This window comes from Chelonoidis abingdonii, chromosome 1, assembly GCF_003597395.2.
Source record: "Chelonoidis abingdonii isolate Lonesome George chromosome 1, CheloAbing_2.0, whole genome shotgun sequence".
Taxonomy (NCBI): Eukaryota; Metazoa; Chordata; order Testudines; family Testudinidae; genus Chelonoidis; species Chelonoidis abingdonii.
In genome coordinates this window covers 366,282,074-366,304,071 of record NC_133769.1, presented here as the reverse complement: position 1 = coordinate 366,304,071, position 21,998 = coordinate 366,282,074, and the positions used below count along the sequence as shown (strand labels likewise).

Below are 21,998 nucleotides of genomic sequence, written 5' to 3'. Positions count from 1 at the left end.
TTTCCCCTCCCACCCTCTGTATAGACTGTAAGCTCCCCGGGGCAGGGACTGGCTCTCGCTCTGTGTACGTGCAGCACCTGGCACGGTAGGGCCCTGATCTCTGCTGCTATCTTAACACCGCTTAGCTGAAGGCAGCAGCCTGGGGGTGATCCTGCTCGTCGGGGCTCTCTGTACACCCAGTGCTCAGGCCCGCTCCCTGTCTGTGTTCCTGCTGCCGATCGTCATCCGTCTGTCCCTCCCTGAGCCAGGGGGTGTCAGGTGCTTGTGGGAGATAATGACGGCTAATTAGGCAGAAACGTGGGGATTTATAGCAGACTGCAGAGGTCACAGGCAAGAAGACGGAAATGAGCTTTGGCTGGTGACTGGTCTTGGGGCCAGGGTGGGGGAGAGGAGCAGACTTGTCTAATTAACTCCAGTAATGAACTCAGATAACCAGCTTTCCCTCCCCCCCGCCCCCCCACAGGCACTCCTGCAAGTGGCTAAGAACCTGTTTATGCACTTGGGTAAGTAGTTTTTTCTGTTCCTACAGGCACTGTACTGCTAGCGCCCGACTCACTGATGGGCCGCCTGGGCATTCGTCTCTAGGTCTGTGCATTCAGCTGGCCCAGGTTTGGTGGGGCCAGGCTGGGGGCCTGCTGGGAAGCCACATTCCTAGTGGACACGGGCCCCTATGGCAAATCCATGGCAGCCTCTCTGCATGCATCACACAGTGAGGGCTGACAGCCCTGTCCTCTCAGCTCCCAAATACGGCTCCCAGGGCTTGAGCTAACAGAGCAGCTGTAGCTGGTAGCAATGGTTGGTCCTGATCCTCTCAGCAGAGCAGTCACTAGAGGGCAGCATCTCTCGCTCACACACACACACACACACACGCACGTCCCTCTGTACACACAGACACACCCTGTACATACACACACATAGCCCTGTACACACATACACACACACACACACACACACACAGATCTCCCTGTACACACATACACACACACATCCCCCTATACACACACACACACAGATCCCCCTGTACACACACACACACCCTGTACATGGGGTGTTTTCCCATTGGCTGGTGGGGTGTGGGGGGTAGAAATCGCTGCTTGAGTTGTATCCACTAAGGGGTCACGTGGTCGCTGGCTTCTCTCTACAGGGACGCTCCTCTCTAGCTGGGCCCTGATCCCCCATTTAGCCGTATGGGGGGGGTCACAACCCCTTGACACCTCTTCCTGGCCCTTATTTATCGTCTCTGGGGGCACAGAAGGCAGGCGCTGGCCGAGCTCCGCTGCAGCATGCCCTGCGTTCCCCGGGCGGTGGTGGTCAGGGACTCACCCAGCACTGGGGCAGTGTGTCCAGCTGGGAGGACTCTGCGTAGGCTGCCCTGGGAGGAGTTCAGCCCCGTCTCTGTGTCACCAGCCCTCCCCCCGCCCAGCATTAAACATCCGGGGAGGCGAGGGTCGGCTCTGCCCTACTCCTGACTACATGGCCAGCCCCAAGCTCTGCAACGGGCTGGAGGCGCTGGCCACGGCCTCTGTGCTTCATGAATCAGGCCTGATTCGCATCATAACAAAGGGGAGGGTGAAGTCTGAAGTGCCCGGTCACAGGCTAATGTCTAACCATTAGGCCTCCAGCTAGTTAGCTGCTTTGCAGGCTGGCGTGCCCCCCCCACCGCCAACCCTCGCACGGCTGTCTTCAGTTTGCTGTGTGCTCCCAGGCATCCTCACTCAGCTCCTCTCCGAGGTCGGTGGGACCCGCGAGGTGCGGCGGGATGTGACTGTACACGTAGGCGGTGGAGATAAGGCCGAGCTGAATTGCCACATGCACACGTTCCCACAAAGAGCAGGGCTTGTTGGAGCGGCCCATGCCCAGCCCCCAGAGCCAGCTCCGGCAGAGACACCGGCCATGTGAGGCTGTGATAAATGACTGCCCGGCGGCCGGGCCTGGGCAAAGCCTGCCGGGGCACTTGACCGGGGAGGGCTGGTGGCACCTAGTGCTCCTCTGGTTGGGTGCTCAAGCAGCCATAAGGCAAATAGCCACGTCCGTGTCTCCAGAGGCCTGGGGATGGAGTCAGGGCATCAGGGCTGTACAGCGGTGCCAAGGGCTAGCTCCTGTTCTCGCAGAATCTGGCCCTTGCACCATTTATGTAGCACCTCCTTCATCCCTGAGCATCTCACCAAGCCTCCCAGTCTGCCTGCAGAGTAAGTGAGAGGCACTGTCCCCGGTACCAATGGGGAAACTGAGGCACAGGGCACAGAAGTGACTCGCTGTGGAGGGAGCTGGCCTTGGGGCTGGGAATAGAACCGTGACATGTTCAGACTACAGAGCCGCAGCCTGGCATCCTCCCAGTGGGCTTGGGTATGGGGCAGGACCTTCGACTAACCCCATAGCTCCTGCTTTGGGATGTCACACCCATGTGCCATGACCTGAGGCCACTAGCTCTGGGCACAGAGCTGTCCCTTAGAGAGGCCTCTTGGTCAGCATCAGGGGGCTCTGGCTACAGGTGAGGGGCTCTGTGTCCCCTCGCCAGTTCCCAGAGCTGCCCTGCCCATGCCCACCCTGCCTGGGCCTGGTCTGAGCTGCCAAACTATCTGCTTCTCCCCCACAGATGACGTGTCAGTGCTGCTCCAGGAGATCATCACGGAAGCCCGGAATCTCAGCAACGCTGAAATGTGAGTGAGCTTCTGCTCTGTGTATGTGTCCTGGGGGCTGGAGTTAAGGTTTCATGGCCTGTGGGGCAGAGTTAAGGTTACATAGCCCAGAGGGGCACAGTTAAGGTTACACATGTCCAAACTTAATTTTCTCCTTCTCAGGTGTCTGCATTTGTAAATATAACGGGAAGTGGAGTTTAAATGTTTTAATTTCCCAGTTCATTTTGAGTCCAGAGGGCTAGATCATCCCCTATCCATGAGAAAAACCACAGGAAGGGACCAGAGTAGAGGAATATGCCACCCTTATAGGGTTGCCAATTTTGATTGGATGTTTTCCTGGAGATTTAATTACATGATATAATCTTTAATTAAAGATTAAGTTTTAATTCCTGGAAACTCCAGGTCAAGCCTGGAGGGTTGGCAACCCAACACAATGCAGCTGTTGACAAACCAGCTAATTTTATTCAACATGGCCCCAAAGTGTTTCACATCTATCCAAAGGGATATCTGTCCACCACTGAAATGCAGCCACCTCTGGGGTGGAATGTGGCAGCTGCTTCTCAATGCCCAACAGCATCGTGTAGTTTAGGACAGGAGGTGAAGAACATCTTGTGCGGAAGGGAAACTGAGGAAAGCTGAATGTTGTTACGCAGCTGGAATGTAGCCAGGACTGCGGAGCTAACATCCCGTGCCATGGGATCACCAGTGACCACAGAGGCTGGGATCAAGGGAGTCCCTAGTCTCATGGTGGGGCATTGGGTCAATGAATCCAAAGGGGAGATGTGCTAGCCAGAGGCCGTGTGCTGAGGGAAGTCAATGGGAGCTGTTCCGCTGCCCTCCATGGGCTTTGCCCCGGGACTGGATGGTGCTGGGCAGCCAAGGCTGCCCAGTTGCTGTGGAGATCTGGCTGAGTGGCTGGTTGTCTCTTGCAGATGCTCGGTTTTCCTGCTGGACACGTTCAGCCATGAGCTAGTGGCCAAGGTGTTTGACGGGGGCGTGGTGGATGATGAGGTAAGCCCTCCCGGGAGGGCCGGGGGCTCACCAGCAGAGGGAGCTGCGAGCGATAGTGTAGGCAGGCCCGGGAGGATGGAGCGGGCCCAAGGACGAGGTGAGGCCAAGGAGGTCAGCTGGAGCCACCTGCTCCAGACCAGGGATGGCTGGTCACGAGGAGGAAAGCGGTTTCCACGCTCGGGCCGGAGGCCAGGCCGAGAGCACTGCTGCATGAGGGCTGGGAGATAGCGACTCAGCCGGGACAGGGAGGCTGGGTGGAGGCTGGAGATGGAGGTGGCAAGGGGCAGGGTGCAAGGTAAGGAGATGGGACCAAATCCCAGGAGATGGGGATGGGAGGTGGTTCCTTGAGCCCCAGGAGCACAGGGGATTGGATGGAGATGGGCAGCATGGGGCCAACATCTCGGTCAATCCCGTTCCTCAGAGCTACGAAATTCGCATCCCAGCGGATCAGGGCATCGCGGGTCACGTGGCAACGACGGGGAAGATCCTCAACATCAAAGATGCCTATTCCCACCCGCTCTTCTACCGGGGGGTGGACGACAGCACCGGCTTCCGGACCCGAAACATCCTGTGCTTCCCCATCAAGAACGAGAGCCATGGTGAGATCTCAGGCAACGTTGGGCATTGGGGTGCAGCTCCCCGGGTGCTGCCAGGGCATGCGGGCTTTGGGCAAAGCGCTCCCTCGATGCTGCATCCCTAGAGGCCACACAGGGGCAAAGACCCGTCAGATCCCGGCTTGATCGCCAGGACGTAGTTCCTGACTGTGTGTTCTCTTACAGCAGCGTTCCTCAAGCTGGGATCCATCGGAGGCCCCTGTGCAGCCAACTCCTCCATGTCTCCAGCTGCCTCCACCAGCCTCCTGACTCCTTATTCTCAAGAGGAGCCTGGTGATGGGTCAGAGCAGCTGGAGACAAAGGGAAGGAGAGAAGGTCGAGAAGCAACCTCTGTATTAATTCGCTGCCGGTGCTGAGGATGAGGGACTCCCCACTCTAGTGGTGGTAGCAGGACCCCTATGGCCTGCTCGTGGCACTGCGATCTTGGACAAGGCACGTGACAGCTCCGTGCCTCAGTTTCCCCACTCCTGAGATAACAAGCATGGAACTGACCCTTGTCACTGGGCAGGCTGTGAGAAGGGAGGAATGAAGTTAAATTGCTCTTGAGTCTTGTTTGAGTGCCATGCGCATTGGAGACCCCAGCCCTTCCCCTGGGAAGACAGTCTCGCACCCCGAAGGTTGGATGGAGCCTGATGCTCAGCCCGTTGTATTTGGGCAGCAGGGTGAGCTCATGGCTAATGCACAGGGCTGGGATTCAAGTGAGTCTGTTACTAACCCACTGCAAGTCCCTTGGCAAACCACTCAGCTGGTGCCTCAGTTTCCTCACCTGTCAGAACCTCTGGGCCTGATCTCCAGTGGGTGTTAACTGGCAAATCTCTATTGACATCAGCAGAGCTACGCCGCATCACACCAGCTGAGGTTCTGGCCCATGTCTATGTAGCCATCTTACCGGGAACTTAATTGTTGGGCTTAACTAAGTGTTCCTGAGTGCTTTGAGATCCCCAGCTGGGAGGAGCCCCAGAACGTGGGTTTGGTGGTGCTTGGGAGTCCCCTGGCACCGCTCAGATGCTTGTGGACACACATGTCCCCAGGAGAAGCCCAGCTGCTGCTCCTTTGTGGGGTGTCACGTTGATAAGTGACTCCCAGCGCCATGCACTGAAGTCCTGCCCTTCGCCGAACAAAACCACTCGGCCTTGGGCTTCTGGCCACAGGGCTTCCTGCCTGGCACCATGCACTGGCCCGGCCCGGCAGTGACAATCACCAGGGGGCGAGTGGCAGCCCCCGCGTTAACACCCTCCATCCCCCGCTGCAGTGGGATCACACTCTGGCCCTCCTGTGAGTGGCCAGGCGGCCTCGGCCCTTCCCTTGTGGGACTGGAGGGCAACATGGGCTGCCCTCAGGTCTCTGTGATATTGGTGAGTCACCACCCAGTGTGAGCGGCCTGGACACTGCCATTAAACACCCCCCACCGGTACTGCTAGAAGCTAGTCAGTCCCTGCTGCCTCCCCCTCCAGGTCCTGCTATCCCCACGCCTGGGGCATGTCACCCTCTAGTGCCAGCCCCCCTATGGCAGCCTGGTGCTGGCTGCGTGGTGTGGGAGAGGCAGGTTCTGAAGGTCCCCAGTTCAGTCCCTGCAGGTCCCCGGTTCGATCCCTGCTGGCGTCCGTAGAGCGTCTGCAACCAGCCGTGGGGAGCGAATCCTCAGTGCAGGCAGTGACGCTCCCCACTCAATTTCCACCCCCCCCAACCCCTGTATAACACACCATGCCCCATCCAGAGACACTCCCTCTGGCCAGGCACCCCATTGCTGGCTTCACATAGGGCTTTGACCTTTCCTCCCAACTCAACTTGCTAACTCAGTGGTGGGGATTGTGGGTCGCTGGAGCACGAGGTGGGAGAGACAGGCAGGCTCCCCCTGTCCCAGCCCCAGCGCCCTGGGCAGACCTATGCTGGGAGTCCACGGCGTCCGGGTTTCCCTGTGCGTTGTCACGTCGGTACACTGGGCTCTCGCTGCTCTTCCAGAGGTCATCGGGGTGGCGGAGTTGGTGAACAAGATCAACGGGCCTTGGTTCAGCAAGTTTGACGAGGACCTGGCCACAGCTTTCTCCATCTACTGCGGGATCAGCATTGCCCACGTAAGCGGGGGGGCTGCCCCATGTGGGTGGGTCCAGTGCCCGGGGGAGGAGGGTTGGATTCCCATGCCAGATTCTCAGTGGCTCGGGCATGGGTCCAGCCTTTGAAGCTGCCAAGGTCCCCAAGTCTTTCGCTGGAGAGAGCTGGATGCAGGGGGTTGGGGAAGGCTGGGGACCCAGCGACCCCCCCAGCACCGTCTGCCTTCTCCCCGAACTCTGATGTTTGCAGACCGCCTGCCCTCTATGGTGCTTTCCAGGCTGCTGTCTCAGCACAGAGCAGGGTTAGCCTGTGTTCAGCCTCCCTAACTTCTCCTGCAACTGGACACCAGACTCTTCTTCCCTTCCTGTCCCAAGCTGTTGTGTGGCTGCACACTGTCTGTTGGGTTCCACCCAAGAGCCAGCCGCATTTCAGCTGTACATGGAGAGGGGAGGGTAGTTACAGGTGACAAGCGGAGCCTTAAATAACACTGGGTCATCGGTGAATCTTCTCACCTTCTGGCACCCTAGGAGAGGTGGAAGGCGATGCCCGGCCATGTGTGCCTGAGTTCAGGTCAGGGGAGCAGGGGACTGGAGCTCAGGCGCACCCAGTGCTGCATGTCTTAGGCCTAAGGAGATTGAAGGGCTTGAGTTCCTGGAAAAACTCATGCTGAGTGCACGGGGCGGGGGCTGAGGCCCTGGGTGAGCCAAGGGCAGCAGGATCCCATCCAACCGGGGCTCTGACCGCCCTCTCTTTCCCTCCCCTCCAGTCGCTGCTCTACAAGAAGGTCCATGAAGCCCAGTACCGAAGCCACGTGGCCAACGAAATGATGATGTACCACATGAAGGTCAGGGGGTGGGGGGGCTCCCCAGGGAGTGGGGATGTGGGGGTTGTCGCGTCCCTGGAGCCGTACTGAGCCGTGGGTGAGGATGGGTGACGTCGTGGGTGTCTGGCTTATCTTCCTTCTAGTTCCCCCCAGAGGGGCAGTCTGCACTCCCCTACAGGCTGCTTCACACTCAGCGTTACTGCTGTCCTCCACCCCAGAGCTGGCTGCATTTTAGGGGGCAAACTCTGAATTTGCCCCAGTGTAACCAGTCAGAGCCTCTGACTACCCCGATGGGTCAGCAGCGTACTGACTACCCCGATGGCACTAACTGGCCCACACAGAGAGGCCGGGGGCAGCATGGGCCGTGGTGCAGGAATCCCTCTTGCCTCCAGGTCAGATCATGGCGCCAGCCCAGCCACTGCCCAGGCTGTACCTGGCGGACAGATGAGCCCAGCACAGGGCTGTCAGGGCAGCACTGGGTGTCCATGCCTGGCTGAACACGGCCTGCATCTGCAGCTCCTCCACCAGGCCCCGGCTTTGGCCACCCCGGCACTAACGGCCCATCCTGGGGTTCCCCTTGCAGGTCTCGGATGAGGAATACAAAAAGCTGCTCAGCGACGGGATCTGCCCCGTGGAAAGCATCGACTATCGCTTCGCCGATTTCACCTACACGCCGCGCTCGCTGCCTGAGGACGACACGCCTATGGTCAGTGCCCCCGGGGCCAGCGGCTAGGATCCTGCCTGTCCCCGAGAGGGGGATCAGCCGGGGTTAGGGACTAGCCTAGGGTGCCTGAGGTGGGTCTACCACGGCCTGCATGGGCGGATCACTCTGTGCTTCCAGTGTCTGTAGCCCTATCCCACCTCCGAGGGGTGCTAGGAGAAATCCAGGAGGTGTCCAGTGCTACAGTGATGGGCTCTAAGTAGGTACCGGAGGCAGCCTGGGCTAGGATCCGGCTCTGGCTTGAGGCGTCTGTCCGCCAAGGAGCTGCATTCACCTTTATTTAACACGCGTGCCCCACTCTCCAATCCCACTTTGGGTCCGAGGCGCAGATACAATTTCCTGGCATCACTGGCTGCCCCTGTGCTCACTTCAGCGCCAGCTTGGGGAAGAGTTTGTGCGTATGTGACTCCTGCCCCCAAGGAACGCCGAGAGGGGTGCGGGGGGTTCTCTCCATTCCCAGCCTGGCCTCCTCAGCACCAGCCCCCTGCCAGGCACACCCGGGAGCAGCCTCTCAGCCAGCTCTCCGCTCCCTTTCCCTCCGCAGGCCATCCTGAGCATGCTGCAGGACATGAACTTCATTAACAACTACAAAATGGATCGCCAGACGCTAGCCAGGTGGGTTCACTCGCTGCTCAGCACGGGGGCTCGGCTCCTCTGGGAGCCCAACATCCGGGGCTGGGGGGGAGGTTGTGGCCAGCAGGGGGTGCTCTTGCTCAGCACTTCAGTACCAGGTATAAGGGCGGGAGCCGGCGAAGAGAAAATACGCGGTTGCAGACACCGTGTTGTGCAGCCGCAGGGCGTTCAGTCCAGCTTGGTGGGCGTAAGGATGTTACGGAGACCCGGGGGGTCATCAGGGTGAGGCAGAGCAAAGCACCTGCATGCAGCTGGCTCAGTGCAGGTAACAAATAATGGTGAGGCGAGGGCTGGGAGCTAGGATTCCTGGGTTCTCTTCCTGACCCTGGCACATCACTCTGCCCATCTGTAAAGTGAGGCCAAGGATCCTGACCTGTCTCCCCGGGACACTGGGAGGCTTAAAGGAGTGGTGTGCATGGTGTGCTTTGAGATCCTCAACTGGGAAGGGAGTGGAGCAGGACAGGGGGTACAGGGGGAGGCTGGCAGCCCACAGACTAGCAAGCACTGGTAGCCCCCGGCCAAAGGAGTCAGGGCCAGGAAGTAACAGAGTGTGGCCCTGTGTAAACACAGCCACCCCATCCGGCTCATGCTCCCACCTGAGCCCATGCATGCTTGCATGCTCACAGGTGCACAGACATACAGATCCATGCACGCTCACAGGTGCACGGACACAGAAATCCATGCACACTGACAGGTGCGTGGACACACAGATTCGTGCACGTGTCTGCGCACACTCACAGGTACACGGACACACAGATCCGCGCACGCTCATGGGTGTGTGGACACACAGATCTGCGCACGCTTACAGGTGCATGGACACAGAGATCCACGCATGCTCACAGGTTCACAGACACAGATCCACGCACATGTCTGCGCACGCTGACAGGTACATGGACACACAGATCCGCGCATGCTCACAGGTTCACAGACACACAGATCCACGCACATGTCTGTGCACGCTCACAGGTACACGGACACACAGATCCGTGCATATTCACAGGTTCACAGACACACAGATCCACGCACGTGTCTGCGCACGCTCACAGGTACACGGACACACAGATCCATGCATGCTCACAGGTTCACAGACACACAGATCCATGCACACTCACAGGTGTGCAGACACACAGATCCGTGCACGGACACAGAGATCCATGCATGCTCACAGGTTCACAGACACACAGATCCACGCATGCTCACATGACCTTCTCCTAAGCAAACTAGGGAAATGCTACCTAGCTGGGGCTACTATAAGGTGGGTGAATAACTGGTTGGAAAACCATTCCCAGAGAGTAGTTATCAGTGGTTCACAGTCATCCTGGAAGGGCATAACCAGTGGGGTCCTGCAGGGATCGGTTCTCGGCCTGGTTCTGTGCAATATCTTCATCAATGATTTAGATAATGGCGTAGAAAGTACACTGAGAAAGTCTGCAGATGATACCAAGCTGGGAGGGGTTGCAAGTGCTTTGGAGGATCGGATTAAAATTCAAAATGATCTGGAGAAATGGTCTGATGTAAACAGGATGAAATTCAATAAGAAAAAAAGCAGAGTGCTCCCCTAAGGAAGGAACAACCAGTTGCACACATACAAAATGGGAAATGACTGCCTAGGAAGGAGCACTGCAGAAAGGGATCTGGGGGTCATAGTGGACCACAAGCTAAATATGAGTCAACAGTGTAACGCTGTTGCAAAAAAAGCAAACATCATTCTGGGATGCATTAGCCGATGTGTTGCAAGCAAGACATGAGAAGTCATTCTTCCACTCTACTCTGCGCTGGTTAGGCCTCAACTGGAGTATTGTGTCCAGTTCTGGGAGCCACATTTCAAGAAAGATGTGGACAAATTGGAGGAAGTCTGGAAAAGAGCAACAAAAATGATTCAAGGTCTAGAAAACATGACCGAGGAGGGAAAATTGGGAAAAAATAAGTTTGTCTAGTCTGGTGAAGAGAAGACTAGGGGGTGGGGGGGGACGACAACTGCTGACAGTTTTCAAGTTACAAGAAGGAGGAACAAAAACTGTTTTCCTTAACCTCTGAGAACAGGACAAGAAGCAATGGGCTTAAATTGCAGCAAGGGAGGTTTAGGCTGGACATTAGGAAAAAGTTCCTAACCGTCAGGGTGCTTAAACACTGGAATAAATTGCCCAGGGAGGTTGTGAGATCTCTGTCATTGGGGGGTTTTAAGAGCAGGTTGGACAAACCCCTGTCAGGGGTGGGCTAGATAATATGTAGCCCTGCCGTGAGTGCAGGGGACTGGAGTAGACGACCTCTTGAGGTCTTTTCCAATCCTATGAGTCTATGACATGGCAGTTCAAGGGTGGAAGCGCCCTGCCCTGCAGCCTGCCAGGTGTTCTCTGCCTGGAACACAGGTAGCTGGCCAGAGCCGAGCACCAGCTCTCCAGGGGCAGCTGCGTTCTTATCCCGTTCTCCCTCGCTCCGGCCAGGTTCTGCCTGATGGTGAGGAAGGGCTACCGGGACCCGCCCTATCACAACTGGATGCACGCCTTCTCCGTCTCCCACTTCTGCTACCTGCTCTACAGGAACCTGGAGTTGGTCAAATACCTGGAGTAGGTGGATGGTTACAGCTCCTGCAGAGACCCAGCTTCCCCCCGCCCTGGCTCTGCACCCCTGGCCCCTTGGCCTGTGGATCTCCCAGCTCAGCTGGGCGGGCGATCTGTGCCACTCCCTCTGCCCAGCTGATTCAGCAGGCAGCGCTCTCCTCCTGTCTCCATCAGCCCAGTTCCCTGGCATGGTGCTAGGGGGTGCTGTGCCACTCTCCAGGGTGCACCAGTGGACATGGGTACTCGCCGCTTGCCCACAGCATGTTGCACGAGTCACGGGGCTGGCCCTGGGCCATTCCACACTGCCACACTGAATTCCCACAATGCAATGCTCCTCTTCATTTCCTGTCCCAAACCGTAATATCCTTGCATGCAGCTGCAGTGTTCCAGCCCAGAAGTGGGTGCACGAAGTGATCCCTGCACCTATAGGGACCTGGCATGAGTAGGTCCATTGAGCTCAATGAGGACCCCACACACACTTTCAGTGGTGGCAGAATGAGGCTGCCTGCCTGGGGCTGCAGAAGTGAGGCTAGTTCGGACGGCCCCGGTGCCAAAGTCCCGTCAGCCGGGAGAGGTCACTGCAGAGAACGGGCTGAGCTGGCCCCCGAGAGAGGGAGGTGTTGCCCCGAGAGCCGCTCCCATCCCTCGTCACCATGATTCAGCAGATCCTTTTCTCCACAGAGACATTGAGATCTTCGCCTTGTTCATCTCCTGCATGTGTCACGACCTGGACCACAGAGGCACCAATAACTCTTTCCAGGTGGCTTCGGTAAGGCCGGGGTTACAGGAGATCCATTAGCAAGCCTGGGATGTTACAGGAGATCTGCTGGGAAGCCCAGGGGATTACAGGAGATCTGCCAGTGAGGCCAGGGAGTTACAGGAGATCTGCTGGTGAGACCAGGGGATTACAGATCCATTGGAAAGGCCAGGGTTTACAGGAGATCCAATGGTGAGGTCAGGGGAGTACAGGAGATCTGCTGGGAAGGCTGGGGGATTACAGGAGATCCGATGGTGAGGCCAGGAGATTACAGGAGATCCAATGGTGAGCCTGGCAGATTACAGGAGATCTGCCCTTGAGCCTGGGGGTTTACAGGAGATCCGATGGTGAGGCCGGGGGATTACAGAAGATCTGACAGTGAGGCCAGGGGGTTACAGGAGATCCGACAGTGAGGTTGGGAGATTACAGGAGATCTGCCCTTGAGCCTGGGGGATTACAGGAGAGCCGATGGTGAGGCCGGGGGATTACAGGAGATCTGCTGGTGAGACCAGGGGATTAGAGATCTGCCCATGAGCCTGGGGGATTACAGGAGAGCCGATGGTGAGGCCAGGGGATTACAGGAGATCCATTGGGCACCAGGGCTGGAGATGAAGCTGCTGAGGCCCCTCAATCTGAACATTATGCCGACGTTGCTAAGCAAAGGAAAACGTGAAGTGACACGAGGTGACCTCATTTCCCCACAGCCCCTCCAGGGCAGGGGAGCCCTGGTGCAGGGAACACGGCAGCTGCCATGAGCCAGGCACCTAGGACCTGCCCAGCCCTTGGAGGGATCATGTGGCTTCATCCATCGCTGGCTCCTGCCACGTGCCCCAGACCTTGGGCCAAAAGCCGACCCGTCCCCAGCCCAGGACTGAGCTGCAGGGGTGTTTTCACTGGCTTGTATTTCATTCTCCCTCCCCTGTCATTCTGGCTCCCAGCCCCGCCGCGAGGCAGGGGGGCTGGATACGCTCCAGTCACTTGGCGCGGGTTCAAGGAGATCACTCCTACATCGCAGGGGGACCGGCCTCCCGTTTGGAGGGTGGGATCCCTTGCAGCCTTGGAGACGCAAGGGCCAGTGCATCTAGCTGATGCCGGATCTCAGTCCCACCCCGTACAATGGGAAGGGGACCTGCTACTGAGCCCCCCATGAGCAGAGAGACAGGGCAGGGAATATACAGCCCGTGGGCCATAACAACAGAATATGCCCCCCCCCTCACGGCCCCTGTGTGACACAGGCAGCTGATCTCGGCCCCCTGCACCTGTAGATGGACTCCTGGTCCCAAATCCCACCAGCGCCAGAGTTGGGTCCCTCCTGGGGCCGAGCTGGGAGGCTGGCAGAGCCGTGGCAGGGGGCCTCCTGCCCAGCTGCAGCCCTCACTAACCCTAAAGCTCCAGTGAGACGGACGCCCTCGCCCGCCACTGGCTGGTTACCCCACTTGGTGCCACTCTGTCTTCCAGAAATCTGTCCTGGCGGCGCTCTACAGCTCCGAGGGCTCCGTCATGGAGGTAAGACGTCTTCTGCCCTGGGCCCTGCCTCGCTCCCGCGCCCTGCCGCACTCAGGGCACAGGGCCTGGCTCCGGCGGCTGCTTGCCTAGCTCACCAGTGAAACAACTGCAGCAGTTCTCAGCCTCGGGTGGCAGCGGGGCAGGGTGGCTGCCTCAGATGTGGGAGCCATGGATAGATGGGCATGGAATCCCCCACCACCTCCTCCCTCACCTGGGGACAAGGAGAGGGGGCAGCTTAGGGAAAGCCCAATGCCTGGGCGGGGGTGGAATAGCAGGGAAAGCCCCTGCCTGCCCCCTCTATACGTTCCCACAGCGCAGCCATAAGGCGCATGGAGTCCTGCCCCTTGTCCCTATGGGTGGGGTAGGGGGTGCATGTGCTAATGGGGGGGGGTGCTGCCTCGTGGTGGAGCCCTCTGACTAATGCAGCCCTCCCTGCCGTGCCTCGGTTTCCCCCCGCAGAGACACCACTTCGCACAGGCCATTGCCATCCTGAACACCCAAGGCTGCAACATCTTCGACCACTTCTCCCGCAAGGTGAGTGGGGTGGAGCTCGCTGCCGGTGCCCCTCACTCCTGACGTGCAGTCCCCCTGTTAGTCCAGCCTTAGACTCCCCACAGCCCGTTCTGTCAATGCACCTTGCTCCTGACCCAAAGCAAGCCTGGCTATTCCCCTCTTTGCTGCGTCCAAGGCCCCTCACTCCTGACCCACCGGATCTCCTGACCCTCGGATCCAGCCGGGCCAGACTGCACCGGATTACGCTGTGCTATTGGCTTCTAGGCACGTGCTGAGACTTCCTGAGGGGCCTCCTCAGGAATAGAGCCCTGCTCTCCAGGTGAGACGGGCCAGCCACACGCTGTGCCTCACTGAAGCCACATCCCAGACAGAGCCCTTCTCCCAGAGGTGTGAGCTGGCCTGGACTTCGCTCCTTGGTTCCTTCGGCGAATCGCCTGTCCAGATGCAGCGAGCCCTGTTTAGCCAGGTTCGGACAAGCCATGCCTCCCTCCTCCTGGATCCGAGGAGTCTTCAATCTGAAAAGGGTTTCTGCTTCCAGGGGAAACTCTCACTAATTAAACAAAGTCCCTGACCCAGCCGCGAACTCCACTGGATAAAAGCCCCAGGTCTGCGAGGTGGAAGGAAGCGTGGTCTAGTGGTTAGAACTGGAGATGGGGACTTGAGTCTCCTTGGTCCCATTCCCCGTCCTGCCACTGAGTCCTTTGGTGACCTTGGCTGACTCCCTTGACCTTTCTGCCAATCAGGCCATGTGGTGTGAGGTCACCGAGCCCCATGGCACTGAGGGGCAGTGTGATTGGCCTTGCAGGATTACCAGAGGATGCTGGATCTGATGAGGGACATTATTCTGGCCACGGATCTCGCTCATCATTTGCGGATCTTCAAGGACCTGCAGAAGATGGCGGAAGGTAAAGGCCCCCGGGGCGCGGGCGGCACTGGCGAGAGTGGAGGGCATTTGCTACGTGAAACTGGCCGCTAGCAAATGCTCCCGGATCCAGGTGCCAGGAGTCTGGAGTCTGTCCCTGGGAGGGCGGGCAGCAGCCACCTGAGGGCTCCCGTGGGATTTACAGCTAGAACAGGAAAACATCTTGGGCCCTGGGTTTAGAAATAGCAGCAGCAGTTGAAATCGGCAGGTTGTAATGCTCCAGTGTGACCACTGGGGGGCAGCTATCACTCACTCCTCAGCTCCTTTACTGTGCCCGGGCACTGCTGGCCTGAATGAGCCCCCAGGGTGCAAAGACCCCTGAATGCCGGGGATGCACCTGGGAGTGTTGGGCAGGCACCTGGGAGCGGCCCCTGGAGTCCTCCAGCCCAGCAATGGGCCCAACCCAGGGGAATCCAGAGTAGGGCCCATCAGCCTCAAAGGCTCCTAAGTCCCCCGATCCCGAGGAGAGTTAGGTGCCTAACCCCCTTGGAGGATCTGGGCATGAGCGGCTTGGTAGAGCTTTTCCATCTCTGCGTGAGCCGGGCTCCAGCCGGCTGGCAATGGGCTGCCTGGGGAGAGGGGTCGCCGGCCCCGAGGCTGGGACCGCGGGAGCGCGATGCGAGATCTATCCCGCTGGCGCCCAGCGGCTCAGTGCTCGTCCTTCTTCCTCCCCTGCCTAGTGGGCTATGACCCGGAGAACAAGCAACACCACAGCCTGCTGCTCTGCCTGCTCATGACGTCCTGCGACCTCTCGGACCAGACCAAGGGCTGGAAAACCACCCGGAAGATCGCTGTGAGTACGAGCGGGGCCAGCCTGGCCCCTCCTCCTCCACATGGGTGCCTGGGCCCAGTCTAGGGGGGCTCAAGCCACTACCACTGAGGCCGTGCCCCCAGTCGCACTCAAATGTGGTGCCCCGGGGTCCAGTGCCCCCTGGAGGAGTAAAAGGGGGAGGCTGCTATGCTCATTGGTGGGAGCTGCCACCTGCAGCTGGGGTGCATCCGAGTCTCTGTGCTAATATCACACGTTAGGTCCATCTGCTCCAGTACAGCTCCCCCCAGTGGCCAGCACTTAGCACCAGAGAGACGGGCAAAGCAAGTGCCACCGTTACCCTAGACAGCTGCACAGTGCTCCCCGTGGAGAGCGCTCCGTCCCACGCCCAGCAGGCAATCATTCTGTGCTCTGAGCATGGGAGTGCTCAGCCAGATCGCCACCCTGCCTTATCAGTGGGCAGAGCCTTAGCAGGCCTTTGACTGACTCAGGGAGCTTCCTGCAGCAGTGAGTTCCACTGGTCAAACCTGCATTGCATAAGGAGAGGTCTCCTTTGGCCTGCTCGGCACCTTGCTCTGAGTGCGCTGGCCCGGTGAGGCAAGCTACACAGCAGAGACTCGTCCCATCCGAGCTCTGCAGACCCTCCTCACGTCCCTTCGAATCGCTGGAGCCGTATCTGTTAAAATGCCAGCAATGCCAGTGAGATTGAGAGGCCCCGCGTCTCACAGGAGGTGCCCAGCACTGTGTGGGCAGACGCGTCTCTCTCTAAGCAGAGCTGGGAATACAGGAGCTAGTGTGGAGCGGTTCTGATCCATGGCCTTTCCTTCACAGGAGCTGATCTACAAGGAGTTCTTCTCCCAGGGAGATCTGGTACGTGAATAAATCCCCCTGGGGCAGCCGGTGTGTCGGGCTTGGCTTCCAGCCGTTTGTTCCCAGGCCGCCCCGTGCTGCGGGCCAGGGGCTACATCTCCAGTGAGAGGGTGCGGGGGTTGGCTCTGATGCCCGTGTTTCAGGTGGACGGTGGTGTGTCCAAAGATACCCCCACCCCACTATTGGGTTCGGCTCAGCTATGACTCTGCAGGCCACCTTAAAAAGCCCAGTGCTGGCTCTCCACCCGAATCAGCTGCCAGCCTCTCCCTCTGACGCCCCCAGGAGGCACCAGACGCAGGCCAGATGGAGGCAGAGCCCTCTGCACCCTCCATCCATGGGGCTGCGTGCTCCCAGAGGAGCCTAAAGCAGCCCCAGGCTGGCTCAGGGTGAGGCAGGCCGGGGATTGCTGGCTAGGAGGCTGGAGCGAACCGGGCCGGGAGGCGTGAAGCCAGGGACTGCGGGGATCATGGCCCCCTTTGCCTGTCTCTGCAGGAGAAAGCCATGGGCAACCGCCCCATGGAGATGATGGACCGGGAGAAGGCCTACATCCCCGAGCTGCAGATCAGCTTCATGGAGCACATCGCCATGCCCATCTACAAGTGAGTGGCCGGGGGCTGGCCCCCAGGGGGCGGGGGCAGGGTTCAGCGCAGGGACAACGCCCACACAGGCAGCCGCTGCCTGGAGCTCAGCAATGCCACACACACACACACACACACAACCACACACACACACACAGCCCTCACTTACACACACACACAACCACACACACACAGCCCTCACTCACACACACACACACACACACAGCCCCCCACACACACAGAGCCCTCACTTACACACACACACAGCCCTCACTCACACACACAAAACACACAGAGCTCTGACACATATGCACACACAGAGCCCTCACACATACACAGAGCCTTCTCACACACACACCCACAGAGCCCTCACTTAAACACACACAGCCCTGACACACACACAGAGCCCTCACACACACACACACCACACACACACACACAGAGCCTTCTCACACCCATACACCCAGAGCCCTCACTTACACACACAGAGCCCTGACACATACACACAGAGAACCCTCACACACACACACAAACATGCACGCACACACAGCCCTGACACACACACACACACACAGAGCCCCCCTACACACACAGAGACCTCACATACACACACACACACACTCACACACAGCCCTGGGCACCAGATCCACTTTAACCCCACACACACACTCTACATACATACACACACCTACACACACACACCGCCCTGTGCATCAGATCCTGTTTAACCAACTCCCCCACCCCCCGCACAAACACGCACAGACAGCCCTGGGCATTGGATCCTCTTTAACCACACATACACCCCCCCACACACACACATATACCCCCCCCACACACACCCCACATACACACACGCACACCCTGGCCATCAGATCCTGTTTACCCTGAGGAAGAGCATGCTGCGATCCCTGGTACCCTCCACTGGCAGGGGCTGCTAAGCTCCAGGGCAGACAGAGCCCGACGCAAGCCTCGCTTTTGGGCACTCTCTGGCGGGTGATGGGTGTCCCCTCCGGAACGGGAACCTCATCAGTGCACTCCGCTCTAAGATAATCTCCAGCTGGAAGAGAAGAGCAGCGAGTTCAGGCCTCCAGCGGTTGCCTAGAGGGGCCTCCCATGGTCAGCTGCAGGCAGAACCAGCGAGAGTTGGTCTCCTGGTGCCTAGAAGGGCCGGGAGCAGGCAGAGGCCAATCAGGGCCCAGCAGGCCAAATAAAAAGGGCTGGCTGGTGCTATTAGTGGCCAGAGCTGGGTGAAGCTGGGAGTAGGAAGACTGACTCTCCCTGTCCCAGCCCAAGTTATGTGTCCTGGCCGGGCGCCTAACCCTGCTGGCATTTGCCTCATGTGTCTGTTATGGACTGTAACACCTCAGTGACTGTTTCGAGTTCATTGCCCATTCGTTTTCTCCGCTCTGACCAGCCCTTGGCAGTGTGCGTGGAGCGTGGCAGGCTCCTGATCCCTGCTCACGGCCCCCAGGGCTACGGCTCTCCACCACTCCTGCTGATGGGCATTCTCCTTGTCTCCAAGGCTGCTCCAGGATCTGTTCCCGAGAGCCGCCGAGCTGTACGAGAGGGTGGCCAGCAACCGGGAGCAGTGGACCAAAGTGTCTCACAAATTCACCATCAGGGGCCTCCCCAGCAACAACTCGCTGGACTTCCTGGACGAGGAGTACGACCTGCAGGGGATGGACAGGGAGAGTGCCAAGATGAATGGCTGCCTGGACATGGAGGGGCACATGGAGACGGTGGCGCAATGAGGTTCTCCTCACTGTGGCGGGGGGGCGGGCAGGGAGGGGAGTGACGGATCGACAAACCCAGCGACTCTTTGTCCCCTTTCTCCTGGATCCAAAGGAAAGAGGGAGCCGGTTTTGAGAAATCCTTATTTGTCCAGTGCGTTCTCTACAGTTCCGGTCCTCCCAGGCTGTGCCTAGTCCCGCGGGTGGGACGGCGGCTCTGATTCAGGACACTCACCCACTTGCTCTTGTGGATGCCAAGGTGGGAGAGGGGGCGTTATTCCTTGGACTCCTTTTGCTGTACATTGAAATGAACCCCGCTTCCCCCCGCCCCTTCTGTACGGGTACCGGCGCTGTTCAGTGTCTCCGGGGCTCAGTGTCTGAGCTAGGAACGGAAGGGGGTTCGCCAGGGGTGGGGACAGCGTGTGCTTTGAGAAGGCCTGAGGCTGCCCCTCCCCCCTGAGCCCAGCTGCCCTCACTTCCCAGACCAGGATCTCATGCCTCACACGCTCCTGAGAGCTGAACTTCATGGGCTGATCGACATGGAGAACTTTCGCCGCTGGCTGCTTCGGGGTGGGGGGAGAGGTTTTCCCACAGGCTGAGCTGCAAACTCTGGCTATTGAACGGGGGAGTTCCCTGGCCCGTGAGGCTGGGATAGGGGAGAGCTGTTCAGGTGGGCAGGGACGGAAAGGAGAGGGGGCCAGTCACTCAGGAGAGCAGAAATGTTCTCGAGGGTGTCAGAGACAAATGGCCGGGGGAAATCACGTGTGGCTCGTCCTCATGAATGTACCCGCGGGTGCAGAGCAGTAGGGCCGGTGGAAGCAGATCTTTGCTCCGGGGATGTCTGGCTGAGAGCACGATGTGTTTTTCTGACATCCAGGCAGTTGGGCAGGTGTGACGGGTCCCATACTCCCAAGCACAGGCTCACGGCTGCTCTCCTCCCAACAGCAGCCTCCCTGCTCTCGGATCCAGGGCCAGCCACCTCCTGCTGTCTCGCAGTGGTGGAGACGCCCGAGAGGCCTGTCCCTGAGCACTGAGGGAGGGCAGAGGAAGGGTGGTTGGATCCAGAGAGGAGCACAAAGCCATCCCACGGGGAGACCTGTCCTGAGAGGACACTGCAGAGGAGGAGAGAGACTGGCATCCACAGGCCAGACGATGTCCCTGATCCATGCATGTGCTGAGCAGAAACACCAGTGCATGATCACTGCCAGCTTGTGAGCTCAGATGGGGCCAGAGCCACACCCAGTGTAAGCAGACACACGTCCACTGACGTCAGCGCAGAGCGTTTTCCCCTTCACCCACATCTTGGCCCATCGCTGCCTTTGAAATTGAAACCTGCCTTTTTTGAGATGAGCCCGTTGGATGCTTTAGCAGAGAAGGTCTCGGTACCCATGTGTGCCCTGCAGATACCCAGCCGACCATGCAGGCGCTCAGTGGGGTGCGGCCAGTTCCAGAAGGCATCTGCCCAGCGGTGTCTCCTTGAGAAATGGTGCAGAGCCGGAGCGCAGCGAGCCAGCCAGCATGCTGCACCCTTCACCAGATGCATGGGCCACCTGCATCTCGTCTAGCGGGCCCAGCGTGTTGTTTATTTGGACATAGAACCAGAGGGCATGTGTCACACATGCCACCTGAAACGTGCTGGGGGCAGCGTTTCCTATGGATGTTGCAGGGGGTTGAAGCCTCCTTCAGGCCTTTTATGAACATGCTCGCCAGTTCTTTTCTGCTGCACCCGCTGTGCTAGTGGTTTGGGGCCAACGAGTCTAAGTGACCTGGGGGATGGTGGGAATGCAGCAGAGAGAGAAATACGTCAGCCAGCGAACGTACAGCTCCCTAGCTACATACCCAGGTATCGCTCTCAGACCCTCACCTGGCACTTTCCCTGTTATATGCCTTGAATTCAGATTGAATCCCTGGGCTCCGTAAGGTCTAGGGCCCATGAGCTGCAGCAAGGCATTTGGCTCATCGTCAAGGAAAGCAGGAAATACAGACATTCTCTCCTAGGCCAGTACTGTGGTGGTGTGGCCAGCGCGTCCCAGCTGCCCATGGACTCTGAGGGACAAATCGTCATCTGGCAGACGGCCTCACTGCTGAGCAAATGATCATCACGGGGGTGTCTCAGCCTTCAGGGAAACGGACGATAGTTATTTGAGACAGGACAGAGCCCTGTCTCCTGCATGGCCTGGTTCCACCGGTCCCACGCTCTCACTCAAGAGGACATTTGGTGCTTTCGTTTGCTACTGATCAGAGGACAGGCCTGCTTGTGGAGTCCATGCAGGCCTTCAAATCCTTTCCCCTGCCAACCGCAGCAGTCACTAGTGTAGAGAGCCCCAGGTGCTGTTCCTTCTTGGGAAAAGACTTAACGGCCTGGCCTGGAATTCTGGCCCCACTGAAATAGGTGGGATTGTGCCTTTGACTTCAGTAGGGCCAGGATTTCGCCCTGGCTGTTCCCCCTAGGATACACTTGGCGGAGAGGCCAGTCTGCTGCTTTATCACTTGTCTTCTGCATGCTCAGCTTGATTCTTTCTTCCAAGGGGCGTCTGCCTGGGAACGGGGTCTTGGATCTCTTGCTCTCCCACCTGAAGGCATAAACTTATGTGCAGTGATGAGATAATTGCACATAAACTGTGCAGTGATGAGATAATTGTCACCACTAGTGGTGCTCGAGGGCCATCAGCAGAGGGTGAGGAACTCCGATGAAGACCAGGTAGCAGGAGCAGAAGGACTGTGGCATCCTCGGTTGAGCATTACGTCTTGTCTTTGTTGTGAGGTGGATTTGATGGACGGATGGGACTTTCTCTAATCCCTATATGAAAGATGGCCCTAAGATAAACACCCTACGGTGAAGAGCCCCAACCTTTAGGAACGTTTAGAGCCAGATCTGGGCTTATGGGTTGGCCCCATCGAGTTGAAAGAGACCAGAACCCGCGCTGCAAGGTCTCTCTCATCCCTGTTCTGGCCTACGCCCCTGTGTGGTAACTGCTGCCCTTCTCCACGCAGTCCCTCCAGATAAAGAGAGGAAAGTGAGCTACAGGAGAGCACCATCTGGAGACACAAGAGTCTCCAGAGAGAATGTGGCCAGGAGGCATCAGCTGCTCTTGTGTCATTTTCTGTAGCGAGTCCAGAGAACCCAGGCTCTTCCCCCAATAATGGATACTGCAAAACATGGAGGGAGGCTAGCGTGGCCCCAGGGTCCCCAGCATTGCAAACGAATCAATGGTGGCTGTTCCTAGGGGCTGAAATTCACCCGATGCAGCATGCTGGTGTAACGCCAGCAGGATCAAACCTGGGGCCTCGGGAGCTTA

At 58.5% G+C, this 21,998-nt stretch overlaps 1 protein-coding gene across 2 annotated transcripts in view; it reads left to right on the top strand.

The window, feature by feature from the left end:
* The window catches only part of PDE2A (phosphodiesterase 2A), a 380,823-nt gene extending 360,707 nt beyond the window's left edge, over positions 1 to 20,116 (top strand). For both annotated transcript variants that reach the window (XM_032792466.2, XM_032792477.2), the window contains 17 exons: positions 464 to 503; positions 2,597 to 2,660; positions 3,572 to 3,650; positions 4,072 to 4,249; positions 6,227 to 6,339; positions 7,083 to 7,160; positions 7,723 to 7,845; positions 8,405 to 8,475; positions 10,938 to 11,060; positions 11,736 to 11,823; positions 13,270 to 13,317; positions 13,777 to 13,851; positions 14,636 to 14,735; positions 15,433 to 15,545; positions 16,353 to 16,391; positions 16,884 to 16,990; positions 18,492 to 20,116. In XM_032792466.2, the coding sequence (XP_032648357.1) occupies positions 464 to 503; positions 2,597 to 2,660; positions 3,572 to 3,650; positions 4,072 to 4,249; positions 6,227 to 6,339; positions 7,083 to 7,160; positions 7,723 to 7,845; positions 8,405 to 8,475; positions 10,938 to 11,060; positions 11,736 to 11,823; positions 13,270 to 13,317; positions 13,777 to 13,851; positions 14,636 to 14,735; positions 15,433 to 15,545; positions 16,353 to 16,391; positions 16,884 to 16,990; positions 18,492 to 18,720 (1,668 nt within the window). In that variant the 3' untranslated portion in view covers positions 18,721 to 20,116. The remainder of the gene's footprint in view (positions 1 to 463; positions 504 to 2,596; positions 2,661 to 3,571; positions 3,651 to 4,071; positions 4,250 to 6,226; positions 6,340 to 7,082; positions 7,161 to 7,722; positions 7,846 to 8,404; positions 8,476 to 10,937; positions 11,061 to 11,735; positions 11,824 to 13,269; positions 13,318 to 13,776; positions 13,852 to 14,635; positions 14,736 to 15,432; positions 15,546 to 16,352; positions 16,392 to 16,883; positions 16,991 to 18,491) is intronic.
* Positions 20,117 to 21,998: the final 1,882 nt, after the last annotated feature.